At 40.7% G+C, this 26,669-nt stretch overlaps 1 protein-coding gene across 1 annotated transcript in view; it reads right to left on the bottom strand.

Moving 5' to 3' along the window:
• The window catches only part of RBBP8 (RB binding protein 8, endonuclease), a 90,216-nt gene that overhangs the window by 34,004 nt on the left and 29,543 nt on the right, over positions 1–26,669 (bottom strand). Inside the window, exons 3-7 of the mRNA XM_063451476.1 lie at positions 21,260–21,302; positions 19,569–19,664; positions 17,973–18,085; positions 17,050–17,122; positions 14,400–14,581 (exon numbers count right to left, since the gene is read on the bottom strand). Of these exons, the coding sequence (XP_063307546.1) occupies positions 14,400–14,581; positions 17,050–17,122; positions 17,973–18,085; positions 19,569–19,664; positions 21,260–21,302 (507 nt within the window). The remainder of the gene's footprint in view (positions 1–14,399; positions 14,582–17,049; positions 17,123–17,972; positions 18,086–19,568; positions 19,665–21,259; positions 21,303–26,669) is intronic.

Consider the following 26,669-nt stretch of genomic DNA (forward strand, 5'->3'; position numbering starts at 1 on the left):
CTGCCAGTAGTATTTCAAGACAGCACTTCCAGACTTTTATTAATTATGGAGAGAATCATTCTAAACTATATGGTTAAAAGTATGTGAACCCTTTGGAATGATATGGATTTCTGCACAAATTGGTCATAAAATGTGATATGATCATCATCAATAGACAATCAGTCTGCTTAACCTCTTAAGGACACATGACATGTGTGACATGTCATGATTCCCTTTTATTCCAGAAGTTTGGTCCTTAAGGGGTTAAACTAATAACACACAAAGAATGAAATGTTGCCATGTTTTCATTGAACACACCATGTAAACATTCACAGTGCAGGTGGAAAAATATGTGAACCCCTAGACTAATGACATTGGAGTGAGATGTCAGCCAACTGAAGTCCAATCATGAGATTGGAGGTGTTGGTTACAGCTGCCCTGCCCTATAAAAAACACACACCAGTTCTGGGTTTGCTTTTCACAAGAAGCATTGCCTGATGTGAATGATGCCTCGCACAAAAGAGCTCTCAGAAGACCTACGATTAAGAATTGTTGACTTGCATAAAGCTGGAAAGGGTTATAAACCCTTGCTGTTCATCAGTCCACGGTAAGACAAATTGTCTATAAATGGAGAAAGTTCAGCACTGCTGCTACTCTCCCTACGAGTGGCCGTCCTGTAAAGATGTCTGCAAGAGCACAGCACAGACTGCTCAATGAGGTGAAGAAGAATCCTAGAGTGTCAGCTAAAGACTTACAAAAGTCACTGGCAAATGCTAACATCCCTGTTAGCGAATCTACAATACGTAAAACACTAAACAAGAATGGATTTCATGGGAGGATACCACAGAGGAAGCCACTGCTGTCCAAACAAAACATTGCTGCGCGTTTACAGTTTGCACAAGAGCACCTGGATGTTCCCTAGTAGTACTGGCAAAATATTCTGTGGACAGATGAAACCAAAGTTGAGTTGTTTGGAAGAAACACGCAACAACACTATGTGTGGCGAAAAAAAGGCACAGCACACCAACATCAAAACCTCATCCCAACTGTGAAGTATGGTGGTGGAGGCATCATGGTTTGGGGCTGCTTTGCTGCGTCAGGGCCTGGACGGATTGCTATCATCGAAGGAAAAATGAATTCCCAAGTTTATCAAGACCTCTTGATAAATGTCCTCTTGTTGTGGTAGTTTTTCTTCTTTTAAATATACTCTCCTCCTTTACGGTGTTGACTGCCTTTACGTATTTAAATGTTTCTACCATATCCCCCTGTCTTGTGACTAGGGGGACAATCAAATGTAGGAGTCAGGAGGGGAGTTTAAAAAAAACAAAAAAAACACCTGATGTCATGACAGGGACGTTTTAACCCCTTAAGGACAGCGGGCGTGCTATGCCGCCCTTAGGGACCTGGCTCTAAACGACGGGGGGTGGCATAGCACGTCCCAGTTGTCCTTTGTACTTTCCCGTTCGCCGAGGTTCGCGGTGTGGGGACTCAACTCAACTTCCGTTCCGGCCCCCCTGGGCCATGTGATCGCGAGGTCCTTGCAAGGACCTCACGATCACATGGACAGCAAAGCCGTCCATAACATTGCCAGTAGGGGGAGTGCCTGGAATGACAAAAAAAAAAAAAAAAGAAAAACACATTCGCCAGATTGGTTACCTTACCTTTGAGACTGTATGGTAGCCCAGGAATGAAAATTACCCCCATGTTGGCATACGATTTGCAATAGTAGACAATCCAAGGTATTGCAAATGGGGTATGTCCAGTCATTTTTAGTATCCACTTAGTCACAAACACTGGCCATAATTGGCATTCACATTAGTTTTTTGCATTTTTCACACACAAACAAATATTAACACTAACTTTGGCCAGTATTTGTGACCAAGTGGCTACTAAAAAAGACTTGACATACCCCATTTGGAATACCTTGGGTTGTCTACTTTTGAAAATGGTATGCCATCATGGGGGAAATTCTCATTCCTGGGCTACTATACGGTCTCAAAGGGACCGTAACCAATCTGGCGAATTTCAATGTGAAAAAAACTGAAAAATGTGAGATGTTATATTTGACCATGTAACTTCTCAAAACCCCATAAAACCTGTACATAGGGGGTGCTGTTTTACATGTGGGACATCGCTGAATATAAATATGTGTATTGTATTGCAGTAAAAGCAAACAATATTATGAAAGTCACAGTTAAAATGTCACATAGAACTGAAAAAATTCTTAAAATTCTTATTTTCTCCCATTTTTTTTTTTATATTAAATTAGGTTTCATACCTAAATATTTGATGTTAAATGAAAGCCCTGTTTCCCCCTGAATAAAATGATATATAATAAGTGTGGGTGCACAAAATATGAAAGAGGTGAATTACGCCTGAACAGACATATAGCGCAAATTCCAGGTTTTGTTTATGTTTTGATCACAACGTGTACATTTGTCTCAGTCCTTAACCCTTTAAGTCCGGAGGACGTACTATTACGCCACGCAGAAACCGGCTCTAAACGCCGGCGGGCGTAATAGTACGTCCTCGCTTTTATTGCCGCCCACGTGGCCGGCGGTATTCTCCCGCTGCAGATCGCGGTCGGGGGGGATGCCTGGCCCCCCGGGCAACCCCTCCTGTGGCCGGTGACCGCGATCTGCAGTCTCTGATCGCAGTGACAGGCTGTCACTGCGACCAGTATTCAGCATGTGTCAGCCGATTTCAAATCGGCTGACACATGCGGCCGGCGGCTTTCCCGTTGTGCAGATCGCGGTCGGGGGACTTACCTGGCCCCCCAGGCAGTCCCCCTGGGGTCAGTGACCGCGATCTGCTAAGTCTGACCGCAGTGACAGGCTGTCACTGCGATCTCAAAGCACTCTGATCGCAGTGACAGCCTGTCACTGCGATCAGTGTTACATGTGTCAGCCTATTGGCTGACACATGTAACTGGCACAGTGATCCCCCTGCAGATTGGAAGGGGGGAGTGCTTGTACCACCCAGGCACTCCCCCCTGTGGTCAATTACCCAATCTGCAGGAGGTGATCACAGTGACAGGCAGTCACTGTGATCACTGATCCTGTGTGTCAGCCAGTGATGTGAAATCACTGGCTGACACTGTCTCTGCCCCCTGTCCTGTAAAAAAAAATTAAATATATTAATTCAAAAAATAAATTAAAAAAATTACAGTTACAAATAAAATATACTTAGATCATATGTATTATATATATATGATCTAAGTATATATATATATACACATACACACACACACACACACACACACTTACACATACACGACGTGTATTTAAATATTAATAAATATATATATATATTAATATCAAATTACACGTAGACTGATACTGATTAAATATATATATAATTATTGTTATATATATATTTATATATAATATTAAAAAAAAATATATGTAAATATGTAAAAAAATTAAATTAAAAAAATATTTAAAAATAAATAATAAAAAAATATAGATGTGTGTTATTTCGTTCTAACTGTATTGTGATAATAATATATATATATTTATATCAAAATACACGTAGAACAAAATAATATATATCATAATATATATATCTATATACATAAATATATACCTATATATAAATAAAAATATTTTAAAAAAATTATATATATATATACGTATATATACACATATGTATATATATACATATATTAATTCTACACATATATTTATGTAATAATTTTACATAATTAGGTATCCTAATTAATTACAATTAGCGGGACCTGCCTGACAACCCATGCCGAAAGTATAGGGAATTTAATTTGCTAGCACTATATTTAACCCTATAACTTTCCAAGACACCATAAAACCTGTACATGGGGGGTACTGTTTTACTCGGGAGACTTTGCTGAACACAAATATTAGTGTTTAAAAACAGTAAAATGTATTACAACGATGATATCGCCAGTAAAAGTGACGTTTTCTGCATTTTTCACACACAAACAGCACTTACACGGACGATATTATTGCTGCAATACTTTTTACTGTTTTGAAATACAAATATTTGTGTTGAGCGAAGTCTCCCGAGTACAACAGTACCCCACATGTACAGGTTTTATGGTGTTTTCAAATGTTACAGCGCCAAATATAAGGCTTGTGTTTCATTTTTTTCACATTAAAATTCGCCAGATTGCTTACGTTGCCTTTGTGACCCTATGGTAGCCCAAGAATGAAAATTACCCCTATGATGGCATACCATTTGCAATAGTAGACAACCCAAGGTATTGCAAATGGGGTTTGTCCAGACTTTTTTAGTAGCCACTTAGTCACAAACACTGGCCAAAATTGGCGCTTTTTGCATTTTTCACACACAAACAAATACTAACGCTAACTTTGGCCAGTGTTTGTGACCAAATGGCTACTAAAAAAGACTGGACATACCCCATTTGCAATACCTTGGGTTGTCTACTATTGCAAATGGTATGCCATTATGGGTGTAAATTTAATTCCTGGGCTACTATACAGTCTCAAAGGCAACGTAACCAATCTGGCGAATTTCAATTTCAAATGTAACACGCTATATTTGACCCTGTAACTTCCCAAAACACCATAAAACCTGTACATAGGGGGTACTGTTTTACACGTGAGACATCGCTGAATACAAATATGTGTATTGTATTGCAGTAAATGCAAACAGTATTTTGACATCCACAGTTAACCCCTTAACGCCGTTACGGCGTTCTATGCCGTCGCGGCTTTAAAGGGCTTTAAAGCCGTTGCGGCGGCATAGAACGCCGTAACGGCTTGCAGCCCCAGGAGCAGAGGTGTACTCACCTCCGCCGCTATCCTCTTCTGGGGGGCTGTCTGAGAGCCCAGGCAGCCCCCCTCCGGCAAATGAGGCCCCCGGGGGCCATGTGATCGCTCTCAAAGAGCGATCACATGGCCCCCTTTAGCTGGCTATGGATCTGCCAGCAGGGGGACTGTTTAAAATATTAGACAGTCCCCCTGCTGGTAGGTAGTGTAAAAAAATAAATATTAAAATGTTATAAAATAAATTAAATGCCTTTTTATATATATATATATATATATAATATGTATATATATTATATATATAATATATATACATATTATATATATGTAACGTCATACGTAATGTATTTTAATATTAATATTAGTATATATATTAATATTAAAATACACTTAGAATGACGTTACATATATATAATATGTATATATATATTATATATATAATAGATCTACATATATATTATATATATATATATACGCATAATTACAATAATAAATAAATAAAATAATTAAATAAATAAATAAAATATTGAAACAAAATATAAAATAAATTATATATTCATATGTAATTTCATTCTAACTGTATTTTGTTATTAATATATATATATTGGAAACAGAATACACTTAGAATGACATTCTATATATATCTATCTATATATAAAATACAAATAACCGCAAATATATATAGAGAGATAAATACATATAATTACATAAAAGATTACATTAGTATACACGTAGAATTTATATACCTATAAATGCATATATATTAAAATTCTACGTGTATATTTAAGTAATTTTTTAACATAATTATGTCATTTGATTAATTAAAATTTGATTGACATGCCTGACAACACAGGGAGAAAGTGCAGAGAATTTAATTCGCATGCACTATATTAGACCCTGTAACTCTCCAAGACACCATAAAACCTGTACATAGGGGGTACTGTTTTACTCGGGAGACTTCGCTGAACTCAAATATTAGTGTTTAAAACTGGTAAATTGTATTACAACGATGATATTTTAAGTAAAAGTGACGTTTTTTGCATTTTTTACAAACAAACGGCACTTTTATGGACTATATTATTGTTGTAATATGTTTTACTGTTTTAAAACACTAATATTTGTGTTTAGTGAAATCTCCCGAGAATAACAGTACCCCACATGTACAGGTTTTATGGTGTTTTGGAAAGTTAGAGAGTCACATATAAGGCTTGCATTTCATTTTTTTGACATTGAAATTTGCCAGATTAGTTATGTTGCCTTTGAGACCGTATGGTAGCCCAGGAATAAGAATTACCCCCATGATGGCATACCATTTGCAAAAGTAGACAACCCAAGGTATTGCAAATGGGGTATGTCCAGTCATTTTTAGTAGCCACTTAGTCACAAACACTGGCCAAATATTAGTTTTTTGCTTTTTTCACACAAAAACAAATATGAACGCTAACTTTGGCTAGTGTTTGTGACTAAGTGGCTACTAAAAAAAACTAAACATACCCCACGTTCAATACCTTGGGTTGTCTACTTTTTCAAATGGTATGCCATTATGGAGGTAATTCTCATTCCTGGGCTACCACACCGTCTCAAAGGTAACATTACTAATCTGGCAAATTTCAATTTGAAAATGGAACGTTCTATATTTGACCCTGTAACTTTCCAAAACACCATAAAACCTGTTAATGGGGGGTACTGTTGTACTCGTGAGACATCGCTGATTACAAATATGTGCATTTTGTTGCCGTAAAACCTAACAGTATTATGACATTTACAGCTAAAATGTGAGGCGGAACTACAAATTTAAAAAAAAAAATCAAATTTCTCACAGTTTTTTTTAATTTTATTCATAATAAATTGTTTCAAATACAAATATTTTATATGAAATGAAAGCCCTGTTTCTCCTGAACAAAATGATATATAATAAGTGTGGGTGCATTTAATATGAAAGAGGGGAACTACGGGTGAACAGACATATAGCGCAAATTCCAGTTTTTGTTTACGTTTTGTTTTGATCAGAACGTATACTATTGACTCCGTCCTGAAGGGGTTAAAATGTCACATAGAACTAAAAAAAATTAAAAAAAATCTTTTTTTCTCCCATTTTTTAATATATTTTTTATATTAATTTATGTTTAATACCTAAATATTTGATGTTAAATGAAAGCCCTGTTTCCCCTGAATAAAATGATATATAATAAGGGGGGATGCATTTCATATGAAAGAGGTGAATTACGGTTGGACAGACATATAGCGCAAATGCCAGGTTTTGTTTACGTTTTGTTCTGTTCACAACTTGTACATTTGGCTGCGGTGTTAAGGGGTTTATAACACCCCCAAGCAACCAGTCACTTTCATTTGGTTAACAAAACCCTAGTTATGATTTTATGAGCTGATGCAAAGGGTGAATGCGATGGCCGTTTCGTATAGCGGAGTACAGTGTTACAGTTCTGGTATCATGTTGTGACATAACATCCGATCCCAAATACAGACCACTTTAATAATGTCAAAACAGAGATATAACCATAATTTATATCCATTTCATTCTCTTCGATAGAATGTTTGAGTATATTTAATCTCATATCTCCCATGTTGTGAATGATGAGCTTTCTACCCCTTCAATGATTGTCTTTGATTCTCCAATCCTGGAAGCACAGCTAGTGTATCGGTTGTTTTAAATTAGTTATGACTCAATCACATACTAGAAAGACATCCGCCCTAGTCTTTGAAAAGTACACTGGGATGCAAAACAAATTAAAAATAGACACTCTTTTCCATGGAATAAAATAGTGAATTTGAATTGTAAATGGTCTTTTAAATATAATCAATCTAGTCGACTGGCCATACAATCACATCTATTCTTATCATGAGTGCTTTAGAGAAGGATTTCATGACTTGCAGTAAATATACCCCATTACGCAAGGCGGTGGGTATTTATGTTTTTAGGAAGGTTTCAGTCCATATTAGGAGGACAGTAAGCCATGAACTTTCCTCACAGATTGATTAATTCAATGCATCTCTATGAGGAGATTACAATTGTTGCAACTCAGCGTTTTGCTGTGCTTGTGCTATAGCCTCCTAAAGCCTTCCTATAGGAAAGCTTTGGATTGGCGGAGATCATCATGTTTGACCTCAATTAAGGAGGCAGACCTAATAGGCTGTTCCAAAACTAGTGTCAGGAATACGTGTTTGTAGGCCTGACAATATAGTGTTCCTTTAAGGAATCAGTAAACATATCCAGAGCAGAGCAGGATTGAACAGAGGTAAACAAGGAACTTCCAAAAAGAAGGAGATGAGATGGGCACTGGCCACACCTGAGAAAGAAGTTAAAGAGGAGATAAAAAAAACCAAAAAAAATCATAAGAAAAGTGGGTAAAGAATGCAGTGAGTAATGTTTAGGTGTAAATGGGTAAATGCAAGGTAGAGGATTACAATATAGTTTTGACCTCCACAGATATGTATAGGATATACAGAGCTCAGATTATGACATCATAAACATCACTGTGACATGTCACAGACTGAGTTACATCACAAAGCCCATGTCACTGAAAAATCAGATGAACTTGAAAGGTGTCATTTGCACCTAACTGGGAAAGACAACTACATAAACCACTAATGTAGTGGGTAAAACTCACCCAACAGGAACCAGTATTAAGTCCAACATTTTTTTGTTTTTGTTTTTGACATTCCCAACCCTAAACTTGCACTAACGTCATGGTGAATTAGAGTTTTTCCAGCAGGAGGAATTAAAGGACCACAATAGGCACCCAGACCACTTTAGCTCAATGAAGTGGTCTGGGTGCCAGGTCCATCTGGGGTAACCCTGCAGCTGTAAACATAGCAGTTTCGGAGAAACTGCTATGTTTACATTAGGGTTAATCCAGACTCTAGTGGCTGTCTCATTGACAGCCACTAGAGGCGCTTCTGCGCTTCTCACTGTGATTTTCACAGTGAGAAGACGCCAGCGTCCATAGGAAAGCATTAAGAAATGCTTTCCTATGGGCTGGCTGACTGCGCGTGCGGCTCTTGCAGCACATGCGCATTCAGCGAATGACATAGGAAGAGTGAGGAGAGTCGCCAGCGCCGAGGGCGCCCGGCGCTGGAGAAAGGTAAGAATTTAACCCCTTAACCCCCCTTGAGCCCGGCGGGAGAGGGGAACCTATTAACACTATAGTGCCAGGAAAACGAGTTTGTTTTCCTGGCACTATAGTGGTCCTTTGTAATGGTGCATCATGAGCTGAATGCAGAGCTAGAAGGATACTCAGAAATCAAGGTAAGTGGAAATAACTAGAATTGTAAATAAAAAAAAAAATATGAAAAATTGCACCTTTGTCTGAAACTTTGAAGCTGGCCAGTCTTTATGCTGTGAGAAAAAGTCAGTGTTGCAATGCATCTGGTTATATTATGTATATTCTCCCTGTAACATTTTGTACTTGTCCAATTTATTGTTACAATTTCCCCCTTTATAAAGTGCTGCGGAATAAGTTGGGGCTATAGAAATGCAAATAATAATAATAGTATTACGTAGAATAGTATCTTGTGAGTTTAAAGTCTGTTTTAGTATCTTAAAGGCCTATTTTATTATTATATTTGCCGCAAAACTGTATAGTAGGTAAAGAGGTAGAGGTAAGACAAAAACAGTTAATCAAACACGAACAGTGACAGTGCATACAAGTTTACTGTCTAAAGTGGGTTTAATAAAGCAAAAGGTAAAATAGCAATATATCTAGAAAGGATGGCAGGCTGCAGTAATGCTCACAATACAGAATATCAACGATTAATTGTCATGGTTTGCCCCTATCTCTGCAAACTGCCATGTGTTGCAGAATGGAGGGAGGGCATGGGTATTTGCTGATTAACAAAAAATATACATTTCAGTGGATTTTCTTTACAAGATCAATCTTCATTGACCCAATGCTGTGACTGTAGATCAAGAACCAAGGAGAACGATGATGTGAAATTCTACCACAGATTTAGGATTAACATAGGCAAGGCAAATACGGTTGTACATGTATGCAGGAAAGAGAAAAACTGAATGCTCTCTTTAGATTAACCATCAGGTGCGAAATCATGGGTAGTAAAGGATGGGGAAAGGACTCTAAATCTGGTTGGGAAGTTGGAAAGAGTGTGGACAGTAGGCTTAAAACTAGGTTACTTCAGGGGGCGTGGCCTAACCTCGGAAGAAGATGGACGCTTGATCCCAGAGCTCTGATCCCCCCACGCGCTAAATCCACTGCCATCCGCATCCCTCACACCGCAAAACAGCCTGTTACTTCACCGGCCGAAGCCCCTAAACAGCCTGCACCCGAATCCACACAGAGGTAAAGGGGGGGTAACAAAAAACGGAGGGACACGAACCCATCCGTGGCCTCCATATTCCGCACGCCATCGGAACACCGGAGAGCTACCTCCTCGCAGGCAGACGAGGAGTCAGGCTCAGACACAGAGAGCCTGCACACGATGACAGATCCGGCGGCCCCCATTACCATCGGGGTACTGCGGGACATGCTACACCAGGCGACCACAGACATCAAGGCCCATGTAGCCGCCGAGATAGGACGGCATGTAGCAGGCCTGAAGGCAGAGATAGTAGGCCTCAACGCCCGCACAGATCAGGTAGAAACCCGGCTCACATCACTCCAAGCCACCACCACAAATCACACCCAGGATATAGCATATCTATACGGCCACATGTCAGCCCTGGAGGATGGTCTGGAAGACCTAAATAATAGGTCCAGACGGAATAACATTAGAATCCGCGGCCTACCTGAAACTGTCACCATGGAACAACTGGTACCAACACTTAAAAACATTTTTAAAGCAATAGCCCCTGAACTCACACCTCAGGAGCTGGAAATGGATAGGGCCCATAGAGCCCTCCGCCCACAAAACTTAGGCGCATCCACCCCAAGAGATGTGATCACTCGCATACATTTCTTCAAAACCAAAGAAAAGCTACTAACCCTGGCGCGGGACAAACCCCCACGCTACCAAGACACCCGTCTCACTTTTTTTCAAGACCTGGCTCCCTCCACACTCAAAAAAAAGGAGAGACCTCAAACCTCTGACACTTGCCCTGCAGCAACAAGGCATCAAATATACCTGGGGACACCCCTTCAAACTTATGATCAAGAAAGATGATCAAATGCACATCCTCACATCATTTGCAGACATGTCACCCTTCGCAGAATCACTGGGGATACAGCTGCTGCAACTCGCCCCCTTCCACAGGAACAGAGAAGAAGGTCGTCCACACGAAGACCCTGATCACCTCAGACCGCCCAAGAAACAGAGAGTACCCGCTCACCCGGAGGAGCCACCTCCGCACCGCCGGGAATGCCGCCAGTAACCCATGCGGGGCTGATCGCTCACCACTTGGACTCACTCCAAAGGTTTACTACCAAGGCAAACAGAACGGGGTAGCAATCCTGATCCACAAAAAATGCCCAATCACAATCTCAAACAGCCTCCCAGACCGCCAAGGGAGATACCTGACCGTCACAGGCCACCTCGCCAACCACAAATACGCGATAACCACAGTCTATGCCCCGAACACACCCGACCCAGCTTTTTGGGCGGCGCTACGCACACAATTAAAACTGTTCCCCTCCCACCACACTATTCTAGGTGGAGACCTCAATGCAGTCCTCGCCCCTTCCATAGACAGGAAAATTTCAAGGAGAGATAAAACTCACGCACCCCCTACTAGGAAAAATGACACTCCTTATGGAGTTCGTCACCCAAACTGAATTACAAGATATTTGGAGGCTCCAACACCACACAACCCCGGATTTTACCTTCTTCTCACACCCCCAACTCCTCCTACTCCAGAATGGACCTATTCTTAATATCCCCCTCACTGGTGCCCCACACACGATCCACCTCAATTGGCTCAATCACCTGGTCCGACCACGCCGAAATCTCCCTCCACATAGACAAACCTCACACGGCCAAAGCATGGACCTGGAGACTGAACCCCACACTCCTACACAACCCCCAAATCAGACAAACCATTCAACAAGAACTCACGAACTACTTCATGACCAACATCGGATCAGTCCCATCCACGAGCACACTGTGTGCAGCCCACAAGGCCACAATACGAGGAACAATAATCAAAGCAGCCAGCACTCACAGAAAACAAACACTCCATGAACTAGAACACCACCTGACCTCCCTACGGACGCTCAAAATCAAACACAAACATACCCCCTCCCAACCATTACTTGACCAAATTAAATCCCACCAACAAGCAATTAAAACCTACATGTCTAAAGACGCTCATAAGGCCCTACAATGGACCAAACAATTATTTTATGAGAAATCCAACAAGTCGGACACCCTTCTGGCACGCAAACTTCGACAAAAATCACTTCACAAACGTATCGACAAAATCGCCTCACCTGGGGGCCGAACCCACAACGACCATGACCAAATAGCCTCTATATTCGTCGAATACTTCACTAAACTATACAACCACAGCCCCACCCATACCCTAGCACACCCGACTTTCGGACAAGAAATACATAACTTCCTTTCAAAAATCCCCCTCCCAGCACTCACAAACCAGGAACGGGACTCTCTCGCATCCCCAATCACCGAAGAAGAAATAGCCCTCACGATAAAACACACAAAACCCAACAAAAGCCCAGGTCCCGATGGCTTCACAGGCCTCTACTACAAAACATTCAGCACCATACTGATTCCCCATCTGACCACTCTCTGCAATTCAATAATGGAAGGCGAACAGGTACCGCCGGAAATGCTCAAAGCCAACATCTGCCTAATCCCCAAACCACACAAAACACACCTAGACCCTGGTCACTACCGCCCAATATCCCTCCTCAACACGGATATTAAAATCCTCACAAAAACACTGGCCAACAGGATTCAACGACTCCTCCCAAAACTCATACACCCAGACCAGGTAGGATTTATCCCCAACCGCCAAGCCTGCGACAATACCAGACGCACGATAGACTTAATATGGAGAGCCCAACACAAGGACACCCCAACCCTACTACTCTCAATGGACGCTGAAAAAGCGTTTGATCGCTTGCTCTGGCCCTTCCTATTCCGCACTCTACAACAATTCCACTTCCCTGACACTTTCATCAAAGCCCTCACGACCCTATACTCCAACCCCACAGCGGCTCTCCTACTCCCTAACACCAATCCACATGAGTTCACAATAAAAAAACGGGACCAGACAAGGCTGCCCGCTCTCCCCACTCCTGTTTGCCCTCTCCCTAGAACCTCTACTCCAACTCATCCGCTCCACCCCCGAAATCCAGGGCCTTAAGGTTCGACGAGATGAATATAAGATCGCAGCATACGCAGATGATATCCTCCTGACTCTCACAGACCCTACCAACTCCCTACCCCCCCTCCTCACGCTCCTTCAAGAGTACGCCCACCTCTCAGGTTATAAACTAAACCTGGATAAAACAGAAGCCCTCCCCCTCAACATACCACAACCACTCCTGACCCAAATAATCCGCTCACATCCATTCCGATACAACCAACAAAGCATTCACTACTTAGGCACACACATTCCAGCAGATCTATCCAAAACATATTCACTAAACTACACCCCACTGATCGAACGAGCCATGTCAGACCTGCAAAGATGGCAACCCATGCACATATCCTGGCTGGGCAGAATCGCATCCATAAAAATTAATCTCCTACCCAAACTCTTATACTTGTTCCAGACCCTACCCATCCCCATCTCTAGATTGGACTTTAAAGCACTCCAATCAAAAATAGACAAATTCATCTGGGCGGACAAAAGACCACGGATTAAACGGATAACAATGTACAAAACAGTGAAAACCGGGGGCTTAGGTCTCCCCAACCTCAAGCAATACTACCAAGCGGCCCAGTTGGCCCAAGTGCAACACCTCCACTCAACCAAAAAAAAAAAAAAAAGCGCATCAAATCATCTTTACCGTTATGTCTTTGTGCCGACTCATGTAACCAGTGAAATGCCATAATCTTATGATGTAATTGACATTGCGCTTCAAAAATAAAGAATTTATAAAAAAAATAAAAAAAAATAGGTTACTTCAAATTATAGGGGAGGTATGTTGAAAGTATGTTAAGAGATGCTATAAACATGGGGTTAGCTAGAATAAAGGGTGAGAAAAACTGGAAATTAGAGGAAGGAAATATGAGGGGAAGATCAGAGAACATTTCAGGTGGGAAACAATTTTGAGAATCAGTTGTAAAATATCGCTGCTGGGATGCAAACTTTGGAGGTAAAAAAAAAAAAAAGTTTACAAAGCCAAACGTTTTCAGATGAAGTGCTCTATCCGAACAGTTAGAACACTAAAACCATTTACCAGTTCAATCAACCATAAAAATCGGCAAAAAAAAAAAAAAAAAAACGATCTGGCATATTGAGAATTGGTTTTCTAATTAAATATCTGTATATGAAATCGTCTTCAGAAAGTTAGTCTCATTAAGATGCATTACCTGTGAGATTATATATATATATATATATATAGATATATATATGTGAATTTTTTCGATATGCGATTTAGTGTGGTATTAGTAGTTAATTTGTATCTATTATTGAGGTCCTTATGGGGGTTACCTCTGATATCTGCACCACCTTGTAGTAGAATGCCAACACAATAATATATTTATGTATATGCAACTTACTGTTGGTAGACTCAGGAGCTGCCGGCTCTTGTGTTTGCTCTTTGTACCGGACATGCCTATTTTCTTTTCTCCTCCGCATTCGGCTAACCATGGACTGAGGAAAAGAACCAACTGGGGAATCTGGAATAATGCCATCCTCACAGTCCACTGGATCTGAATGTAAGTCTTGATTTGATGTTTGCCTAAAACAGAATGTTAGAGCACCATATGTATATTACCAAGAATAACTAGGTTCAGGATCAGAAATGGAATGTTTTGCTTTTCAGAAGTCACCATCCAACAAAAAAGGGGATGATGATGATGCATATATACCAAACTATTTCTCCTGAACTACGCTAAAATATCACCCCATGGGAATGGACTACTCCAATAACAGGGTAGCAAACTGAATCACCTTCCGGTTGTCTCATGTCATTAGAACTTTAACACATCACAGACTGTTTTGCCTATAGCATATATAGTGTGAGGATCTCCAGCGTCGCTCAAATCCCCATAGGAAAGCATTGAAATTATTTTTCAATGCTTTCCTATGGGGTGCGCTAATTCGCATGCGCATTAGGTCTCCCCGGTGAGCGGGATCAGTCTCGCCCACCGGCCGACGCAATGGAGAGGCAGAGCGTCGCAGAGGAGGAGACAGCGGCGAGGGACATCGCCGCTGCCTCACTTAAGTGACTGAAGGGGATTTCACCCCTTCAGTACCTGGGGATTGGGGGGTGGGAGGGAGAGGGACCCTCCAGTGCTAGGAAAACGAATTGTTTTCCTGGCACTGGAGATTCCCTTTAACTGTTAAAGTGTACATGTGGAGTGTGCATATTCAGACCTAGCTTATAGTATAGCTTATCATTGCAGTAGTATCTAGACATATAAATGATGACATGCTAAACTATCAAGTCGATATGGCTTATGAGACAAGACTGTGTGACAGGCTAAAACATTTTGAGCTTGCAGGTATGCGATTGAGCTAGGACAAGGTGCTTAATACTGATCTACGAAAACATGTTCTGACAGTAGTGGTTAGGTAGGAATTAAATTATGATACAAAGTAGGCTATGCTGAAAGTTGAGTTGCACTGTAGTCTGGAGCACTAATACAAGGACATTTGAAGCCATAAGTATGTGCAGGTTTAAACAATGACAATGACAATGACAGAATTAAACTACGGAGTGAGTGCACCATATCTCCACCACAGAACAGCCAGGCTGAATGTGATGAGAGGGTGAGCTGAGCGTCTTTCTAGCTATTCAGCCGATGCCCGCCAAAGGTAGAGTGCAGTCCCAGATAATGGTGTGAGTCAGTGGTCACTGCCGGAGTCTTGGACTTCGGCTGTGGGGTGCAGCAAGATGGTCCAGGCGGAGAATACCTCAGTTGGCGGACAATCTGCAGCTTACGCCGTTGGTGCTTGGAAGCAGTGCCCTGTGAGGCTCTCGGTCCAGGAGGGCAGGCAACAGGGTGAGCTTGCAGACTTGTGCCTTGAGGGGGTAATCACCTTCTCCGGTGCGGTGTGTCTCTGTTGTGGTTGCACTGGCATAACTTAAGCCAAAACCTCTGGAAAATCTTGTCTCGACGTTGCAAGGTATGTTCCAGCGATCCAGCATGAGGGGCATCAGCCAGCTTGCTTGAGATTAGGCGTCAGGGTGCCGATCTGGGGGTACGTGCAGCAGGAGTAGCACGGTAGACTTCAGTGTGGACCGGGATATCCCCCGCTGGGGGGGGGGAGGGGGGAAAAGAGGGGAGAACAGGGCACTGGTTCGACAGGCACAGATGTGAGCAGAGGATCAGCCGCTTTCTGAGCCCAGAGCCCGCCAGAAGGCCTCAGAGGCAAATCTTCTCGGTGCCAGGATTTAGTGCATACCCAAAGGGATCTTTCGATGGGCTGCAGTTTCCCATTGTGTATAGCTGGGTTACAGGCTTAAATTTGTGTAGGTTTCGATATATTTGGCTTATATTTGGGTTTTCTTTGAGGAGCTCCAGCAACAAACGTCTGCCTCGCTCAGCGTTCATGCCCCGCCCCATTAATACCATTTCAATCAAGTAGGGGAATATCAAGCCTATACAAAGGGAGTTTCCATAGTGATAGTAACCATAGTTATGTAAACAATAAAGTGCGATGTGCTAAACAACATCACTGAGTAACATTTTCTTGAAAAAAAAAAGGTGTACTCCGTGATGTTGTTGTTTAGCACACTGCACTTTGTTATAGTTTATATAACTAAGGTTACTTCTACTATGGAAACTGTCACTTTGTATGGGCTTGATACACCTTTTACTTGATCATATGATTAATTAAAATGGTAAGTGCAAGTCTTGAAAGATCTCAATTTGTTGCACCTCGAATACCACTTCCAGCTGTCATGTTGCCTGCAGACTCTACTCTTTAAGAGGAGTTGGCCAAGCAGCAGATAATATCTCTTGAAGGTTTCTTCTGAGGTGACCACGAGCAAATAGGTCTATGTGCCTGAAACAACCCAGTCATGATAGTTTTATAGTGGTCAGATTAAAGCCAGGTTTGGCCACTAGATAAGGGAGGTGAATCGCCATAGAAAATAGGGAAATGTAGCTACTGAAACATTAAAGCAAATAATTTTTATTATTTCATTTGGGAGCTATTAGACAATCAAATTAAAATAAATAATTTAAGCATTTTACTCACTCTGACTTTTGAATTTGTTGAAGCTGTTCTGAAAGCCTTTTATTTTCATCCTGAAGAGTATTCCTCTCATTCACTGTAACAAAAGATGAACAACTATGATGACGAAGGATAGTGGCTGCGACTGCCTTACTACTAAAATGTGCTCTTAACGCCAAAAGCATGGATACATATAAATATTGCACACAAACTGCAACCCTCTCCCCCTCCCGCATGCTAAATAACAGCAAACAAATGCCCACTGCAAAGGCAGTTTCAAATGACAGAGGCATCGCAGACTCCTCCATATGTTTTGGGTAATTGTTTGCGTATGTACAGTTCTGAAATCTAAAAAAATTAATGCATACCTTTTTTAAAAAAAATTGAAATGAAAGAATGCAGCATCTAAAAGAAGAATAGGTTCTATGCCATTAATTTCAGACTATTACGTATGTGCAAAATAACATTAAGTAAGTAGATAAACCTATATTTTCTTAAAGAGACACACTAAGCAAAAAACAATACAGCTCACTTAGGGGTTATGTTATCTAGAGCGGCCAGGTGCCATAGTTTTAATTTAGTTTTAATGCCAAAACATTAAGGAGTGGTTTGACATCTTCACAGTGCCCAGAGATTGCCAAAAATTAGCAGCAATTTAGAATTAACACCTCTGCATTATCAATGTCATCCAACCTGGCTCAGCCTATCAAATGATGCCCAGGTGTAAAAATGTGTTAATTCCGCATTAGCTGTAGACAGAACTTGATAGAAGTATTTAGAAAAAAAATCATATTGTAAAAATTTAAAAATAAAAAAATGTATGGGCTTGCCATTATGTCTGCACTAATCGTTAAAATCTCTATGCAAATTTGTTTGAGGAAATAAACAGCATGTGGAAAGATATAAGGAAACTGTGATGCAATGGGTATGCATGTAAAGACACTCACTTAGTTCTGTGATGAGTTTTAGGTTTTGTTGTCTGATATTTTCAAATTCCTGCTGCTTCTTCCTCATGTGTTCTTCAGTTACTGCACATCGGTCACACAGACCAGCACGGAGTCTAGCAATGAGAAAATTATTTTTTTAACTAATATATATCTATGTATCTCTATCTCCACGGAGTCATGTTCCTGCATTTTTAATTACTACAGAACTTCCAAAGCCCTTTCTGCTGTACTGTGGCTCTACAGATCTGTGCTTGGAACAAGGCCATATATGGACAGCTCTAATCCTTAAAGGGACACTATAGTCACCAGAACAACTACAGCTTAATGTAGTTGTTCTGGTGAGTATAATCATCGCCTTCAGGCATTTTCATGCAAAAACTGCCTTTCCCCTCCTCAGATGGCCACTGGAGATGATTCCTGGCTCAGTGCTGCACAGTAAGCAGCCCTGCTGTTCAGCGTCCCCACGCTCTGCATGAGGGCGCTGAATTTTCCTCATAGAGATGCATTGATTCAATGCATCTATATGAGGAGGTGCTGATTGGCCAAAAGGCGTTTGGCCCCACCCCTTGCCGATTTTACCCAATCCAATGCCGGTTGGCTAAAAATCGGCCATTCTGATGATGTCACCCAGGGGCGGGGCCAGTGCAGGCAGACCTGCACAGGGCTGGAAATTAGGTGAGTTTTTCATGCTTTTAAGGGAGCTAAGGAGGGGGACAAGCCACCTTAATGTTGGGTTTTGCACTATAGGGTCAGGAATACAGGTTTGTGTTCCTGACCCTAAAGTGATCCTTTAATAGGTTTTTTCAAACAGCCGCACTCAATTCATATGATCTTATTCAATCTGATCTATGTACATTTAAACAACATTCTGCTAACATTTTCGTTTTTTTAGGTTTACTTTTCTTCTAAATGTCTGCTTTTGGAATATTCTTCTATTCCAATGTTCTGTGCCATTTTAAAGGACCACTCTAGGCACCCAGACCACTTCAGCTTAATGAAGTGGTCTGGGTGCCAGGTCCCTTTAGGATTAACCCTTTTTTTTTTTAAATAAACATAGCAGTTTCAAAGAAACTGCTATGTTTATAACAGGGTTAATCCAGCCTCCAAATCCTCTAGTGGCTGTCTCACTGAAAAATCACAGTGAAAATCACAGTGAGAGCACGCAAGCGTCCATAGGAAAGCATTGTAAATGCTTTCCTATGAGACCGGCTGAATGCGCGCGGAGCTCTCAGCCGAAAGGGAGTATCGGAGGCGGAGAGGAGGAGGAGAGCTCCCCGCCTGGCGCTGGAATAAAGGTAAGATTTAACCCTTTACTCTCCCCAGAGCCCGGCGGGAGTGGGACCCTGAGGGTGGGGGCACCCTCAGGGCACTATAGTGCCAGGAAAATGAGTATGTTTTCCTGGCACTATAGTGGTCCTTTAACCCCTTAAGGACCAAACTTCTGGAATAAAAGGGAATCATGACATGTCACACATGACATGTGTCCTTAAGGGGTTAAGCTTTAGCCACACTGATTCTCTTCTGCACAGTGTGAGCTATATATTTTTAACATAATGACAATGGCTGCAATATTTAGAATATTTAATTTTCTCTTACCGGTCTTCTAAAACCTTAATGGTATCATGAAGCCCCTTTTGCTGTTCGCGAAGCTGCTTGTTTTTAGTAAAAAATTCATCCAATCGTTGTGCATCACTAAACAAAGAAAAAAAAAACAAAAAACAACACAAACAAACCAGAGTTTAAATTGGTGACCGACAACATTAACTGAACTTAATCCATTTTGAATTCTTGACAAGTCATATTTTTGACAATATCCCTCTGAGAGGAACTAGAGGATTTTCCTAGTACATCTGATCCTAACAACAGTGATTAGCGGCGGTAACCATGTTAAATTCTTATATGTTTGTTGCCAACATGGTGGCTTGCAAATTAAGTCTTAGCTTGTGAAATAAAAGCACAGCTTAACTGGGGAAATCTAGCTTGAATCCCAAATTTAAAACACTACATCCTTGAACGAGTGCTCTAAAAAAGGCAAAATATATTATAAAAACACTTTTAAAATAACACAAAAAATTAATTAAAAAATAAAATAAAAAAAAGAATGCAAAGTTGCCCGTTATGTAAAGCATGGAAGTTTTTAAAATAATTAAAAGAATTGGCAAGACATTTTTGTTTTTTGCTCAAGTAAAAAACCGTGAGAAAGTTGGCAAAAGGAATGTTAGAATTGGATCTGAGGGCCGCTTCATGTAAGATGACTGACAATCTGGCTCCATGCTACACTGGCAATCACAGTCTGTGACCCAGCCTCTCAGAGATCATTAGATTCAATGGGAAACCGTAGAATAACATAAGGCGTCCATTGTCACGCTGGTTATCAGCTCAGAAATATTAAACCTCAGGTATTCAACCAGGGTCAAGGAGAACAAGAATGCCTATATACAGTTATTGTATCTACAATGGGGCGCTTGTCGAGAGACTCCAGCAAACAATAATTAAGGCATTTCGTGTGGTATGCATTAAGTCAGGGCTGAGGCTTCTTGCCGAGAATATTCCTTTACCGCAGACACTGCAGCTAAGCTGGCAAAAATAAAATACACTTTCATGGTGTGAAAAAAGAAAGCAGGGAAAAGGAAATACTTTAATACAGTCGATTTACAGCATCAAAGCGCATTGCATTTTTCAGACTAAACAATCTTTAACAAATAATACAGCACACATACAAGTTGAATTTCCCACCATACAAAATGTATAAAATACATTCACCAAAATATAAAATAAATACATGTCTGACTGTTGGGACAACTTGGGGGGTTATTCACCAAATACAGAACTGCACCTTGATCTTTCATCCAACTCAACCAATAAGGCTCTTTTGCAATGCTGGTTGGTAGACTATAGCCAATCGTTTTAAGGAAGAATCAAAGCACCAAAACTATTACAGTACAGACCCCGGGTATGATGTCACACGCTGCGCCAAAAATCACTAAAAGCATACTGTAATAGTTTCATGCTGAGGGAGTTAATGTAACCATTATGGCCAGGCTAAGCAAGCAAGGCATTTGACTAAACATCTTGAGATACACAACAGATCCACATGTTAGCCATTACTGGAATAGATAATATAATTTTAACCTCACCTGCAGATACAGTTACCCCCAGCCCCCCATTTATGTAAGCAATTTTGACATTGGGAGTCATCAGAATGTCTGAATATAGTTGATCAGGGATTTCAATATGTCAAAAATAATTTTATATGAAAACTTTCATTAAAATAAATAAATACTTACAGGCACCTTTGCTTTTTCAATTTGTTAATTTTCAGTAGCAGCTCTGAAAAAGGAAAAAAAAAAATATGAGGTCTTAATTTACACATGCAGCTGCTACCTACATATCTGTTGTTTTTTTTAAAGTACAAAAGGGCATTAACCCCTTAAAGGGAAACTCCAGTGCCAGAAAAACGATCCGTTTTTCTGGCACTGGAGGGTCCGTCTCCCTCCCACCCCCCAATCCCCAGTTACTGAAGGGGTGAAAACCCCTTCAGTGACTTACCTGGGACAGCGACGATGTCCCTCGCCGCTGTCTCCGCGACGCTCCTCCTTGTGATTACGTCGGCCGGTGGGCGAGACTAATCTCGCCCACCGGCCGAGGAGACCTAATGCGCATGCGCGGAAATGCCGCGCATGCGCATTACGTCTCCCCATAGGAAAGCATTGAAAAAGCATTTCAATGCTTTCCTATGGGGTTTTGAGCGACGCTGGAGGTCCTCACACAGCGTGAGGACGTCCAGCGACGCTCTAGCACAGGAAACCTGTGCTAGAAACTAGGAAGTGACCTCTAGTGGCTGTCTAGTAGACAGCCACTAGAGGTGGAGTTAACCCTGCAATGTAATTATTGCAGTTTATGAAAAACTGCAATAATTACACTTGCAGGGTTAAGGGTAGTGGGAGTTGGCACCCAGACCACTCCAATGAGCAGAAGTGGTCTGGGTGCCTGGAGTGTCCCTTTAAGGACCCATGACATGTGTGACATGTCATGATTCCCTTTTATTCCAGAAGTTTGGTCCTTAAGGGGTTAAAGAGACACTATAGTCACCAGAACAACTACAACTTAATGTATTCCTGGTGAGTATAATCGTTTCCAGGCTTTTTCCCCCATGTAAACACTGCCTTTTTCTAGTCAGAGAAAAGGCAGTGTTTACATTGCCTCTAAAGACACCTCCAAATGGCCACTCCTTAGATGGCCACTGGAGGTGCTTCCTGGGTCAGTGCTGCCGAAAAAGCAGCACTGCAGTTCAACGTCCCCAACGCTCTGCATGGAGATGCTGAATTTTCCTCATAGAGATGCATTGATTCAGTGCATCTCTATGAGGAGGTCCTGAGTGGCCAACACTGCATTTGACCCCGGTCCGTGCCGATTTTAGCCAATCATTGGATTGGATAAAAATCGGCCATTTTGATTATGTCACAAAGGGGGTGGAGCCAGCACCGGAAGACCTGCTCTGCGCTGGAAATAAGGTGAGTTTTAAACTTTTATATGGGGGGCAAGCCATCTAAATGGTGGGTTAAACACTATAGGGTCAGGAATACATGTTTGTGTTCCTTTAAGCCATAAACATTTTGTCTCATATGATGCCATCAAGTCAAGAGATTATCAACACCAGTTTATTTTGTAAAATCTGTGAGCTGGGGACTTAAGCACATGTTTCTAGAAGATATAACAGCAAACATAATCATCAGGTTAGAGCCTCAAATAGCTAATAATTGCTTATAGGCAAATTAAATCAGACCAGACAGTGACAGCATGTCTGTACATTACGCAACCCTCTTACTTCTGCCCAATAACAGTGACAAGTATGAGATGATATAAAATGCTAAATCACCATGTTGAATGGTCAGTTATAGTTTATTCCTGTCCTAATGTGTTTTACACCCACCTCCTATAGAATGTAAGCTCGATCGAGCAGGGTCCTCTTCAACCTATTGTTCCTGTAAGTTTATTTGTAATTGTCCTATCTATAGTTAAATCCCTTCTCATAATATTGTAAAGCGCTACGGAATCTGTTGGCGCTATATAAATTGCAATAATAATAATAATAATAATAATACACTACTTGAAACCTAACTGGTTGGCTTCTGGAATGTATTTTAGGGTGGGCCAGTCACACTGCTTCATTTGAAAGCGTGCAAGCCTATACTAAATTGTTATTTTTTTAGTATGGGATAATCATAAAATATTCCAACTGATTTATCAATCAGTAATCAACATTTTTGCTTCAAATGTAGTACATTTCACGGGCTATACCACAGCAATGAAAGGAATGATAGCGTTAAAGGGACACTAAGCGCCCAGACCACTTCAGTTTATTTAAATGGTCTGGGTGCAATGTTCAATTTCCCTTAACCTTACAGTGGTAATTATTGCAGTTTGAGGGTTAACTCCACCTCTAGTAGCTGTTGTAGCGGAGCCCTAGTCCTGCCCAGGACTTTCCTCCGCTGGATCGCCAATAGTAGAAATCAGGACCAAGAAATTGCCAAGTAAATAGCCCACCTCCTTCACAGTAACTAGACGACACAGTGTTCTGGGAGTACAACTCAAGTTTATTCTGCCACACACGGCTTTTATGCGCTGGCCCATACCATGGGGTTTTCACATCAAGAACAGAGGGGTTTCTTCCCAAGAGCATTTGTGTTTGAGAGATAATGGAGCTCAAATTAGGATAACTAAATTATCTCTCAAATACAGAAATGTCCATTTTTAAAATACCCCAAAAATACACGAAACGAATACAGGAACCCCACAAAAATCGTATTCAAGAATAGCCCCAACCGGAGCACACAACATATCCAAGAAGCGCTCAGGTTGGTTCAGTAGAACGAAAGTTCTGTACAAATAAAGTTTTGACCGGCTTTCGGAGGTTCCAGTGCGGACACCAACGAATGCTCCCCCTAGTCGGTAGATCGCATCTCCCAAACGTTGTTCGTCTAGATGGTCGGGAAGTTGCACCGGGGTTTGCAGACTCACATGGCTGAAACCACTTCCAGGCGTACGACGACCATGTACTGCTGCCTGTGTTCGAGAGTCACCATTGGAAAGCACTCAAGCGAAGGTGTCAAGTTATTAATTTGTGGTCAACAGCCAGCGGAGGTCAGTGTTCGCTGGAGCATAACAAGGGGACCACACACACCAGTCATTTGGGAGACGAACAAGGGGGTACGGACAACTGAACACAAGGGAAGAGAGTCTGCTACAGCTGTCTACCAGACAGTCACTAGACTTCCTGAATTGCAACTGACTTTTGATCCAGTATTTGACGCTGGACGTCCTCACGCTAAGGACTCAGCGCAGCAGGAGAGGGTCACTGTAGGACTCTATAGTGCCAGGAAAACTGCTTTGTAGAATCCCTTTAATTAGCGAGAACATGGACTGTGGTTTAATTATTTTTAACCAGAAATATTCAGAATTATTTTTGATGCAGCTAATCAGAGGCAGTGCTCCAGATGACAATCAGTATCTTTTTTTGTCCTCAATTTTGACTTTGAGTGCATCATTCTGAAAAATATATAAGTACCTGCTTACGAGGGGAGGCATTTTCTTGCCACACACACACACATAATATTGACAATATTCCCCTTTTCTACATACTTTTGGTAAAATTCTAGGAGAGTCTACATTAATTTTGATTTCCACATTTAAGGTCAATGATTTTCATTAGGAGGACTTTCACAGAGCAAGAGTTCGTTACCTCGTTCACTGTCCTTTCTATAGTGTGGAAAACTTTTTGGAACTTGGCCTTGAGTGGAGATATTGTAGCCACAAATTGCAGACTGCAATCTGTGCATGCTTTGGGAAAAAAAAAAAAATCTGGTCTTGAAGTTGGAACATCATGTTCTTGTTTTATCTGAAAAGCTTTTTACAGACTACACAAACGGGTCTGGTGGGCCACAATTGGCCCACAGAACATGTGTTGAGCACTCGTTTACTTACATGAACTAACTGTAGCGAGAAGCAATGCAATACAATGCACACTGACATTTAGAGAATTTAGAATACAGTAGAACTAGGAAAGGTTGCTCCAGAATTCCATAAAGAAAATACTCTGTAGTAACAATATTTAAATAGCGTCTGGTCTTTCACAAGCCCTAGAAAATATTAAAGTTTGGCTAGCTTAATTGTAGACTACTTTACAAAATAACGTAAGCAAGCATAGGAACTTTTACAAATTTTGCTAAATCATTTTATATAAAGATAGCACAGGGTCTCTCAAAGATAAAGTACATGTACAATGCTGCTCCACACCCATGAGAAGGAATGAGGCTGCACATCCATGCAGGTAGGAACAGGAGCCTTCCTGTTCACGCCTATTAGTGACTGGAATATTAGGAGTGATGAATTCAATTTTGAGTGACAGTTTTCCAAAGTGTCCATTTATTTTATTATAGTGACTAAGAATACTTCTTTTGTCACGGTCACTGCAGAATCCCTGAAAATATGAGGTGTAAAACATCAACCCCTCAGGGATGAATGATACACAAGGTACCAACAGCCATTAATTGACCATTATGATCGGCCAATATCTGGGTGCCCCCTGAAGGGCCCAATCCTGGTAAACTGCTTGGAGCTAAAGAAAACCCAAATGTGTGACAGGCCCAGTATATCAATCTCTCGCAACTGCAAGTCTGAATTCCAAAAAGGTCATCTATCTAATTTGACCGTATCAAATCAATACCATTGCGATTTTTCATTTTCTGCAATAGCCCACATTAAGCATACTGTAGTAATAGTGAAAATAACGTTTGCACATATATGTTTGAGGGGAACACAAACACACACACCCCAAACAAATGCCACATTGTAAATATCCTGGGATATCTATTTTTTTTTTTTTTTTTTACTTTTGTGTAGCAATTTTAAACTTTCATAATGAACTTTAACTTTTTTAGTATTAAAAGGTTCATTCACTCCTTGTACTACTGACTTATTTTCATATATAAGAATCATAGATATTTAAAACCATGAGGACAAGTAAATTAACCTATTTTGTTCTTGAAATAAAACAGTGTTGAAATCATTGCAAGAAAAAAAATTGCAATTTTTATCTCCTCCATTTCAATAACTTATTGTATTAAGTATATATACAAAGAGTATCAAAACAAAGGCGTCTTGGGGAAAAAACAAAAACAAAAAAAAAAACACTGGAAAAATACTTTAATACTAATTTGTGAAGGCTTACATACCGATCCACCAGAGCCTCTCATGAACTTCTATATAAACATTCACATGGGACCATCAGCATGAAAAATATTCTTTGTCACCAATATTTATTTTATTTTTAATAACCGGCATAGATAAAACATAAATTACTTGTTCCATTGATAGCATAAAAACCCTTTTGGATTTGCCATAAATTGTATTCTTTAAGAGCCATACATCTTCACATAGTGTCTTTGTCAAAACCCATAGGAAAGCTCATTAAATTATGTTCTGTGTTTGTATCTACAGTATGCATACCCCCTCCCCTTTTACTTTCTGTATCCCCTTTTGAGTTTTTTTCTTTCTATGAAAATGTCAATAAAAATCGAGACATTGAACAAAAAAAAATTATGTTCTGTGTTTTGCCTTTGCAAATCTATAGCGGACATGTTCTGACTTAATCTGAATTTTCAACCTTCAAAATTCAGTAACATACTGCTAGGAACA

Source organism: Pelobates fuscus, chromosome 4 (assembly GCF_036172605.1).
Source record: "Pelobates fuscus isolate aPelFus1 chromosome 4, aPelFus1.pri, whole genome shotgun sequence".
NCBI classification, from domain to species: Eukaryota; Metazoa; Chordata; class Amphibia; order Anura; family Pelobatidae; genus Pelobates; species Pelobates fuscus.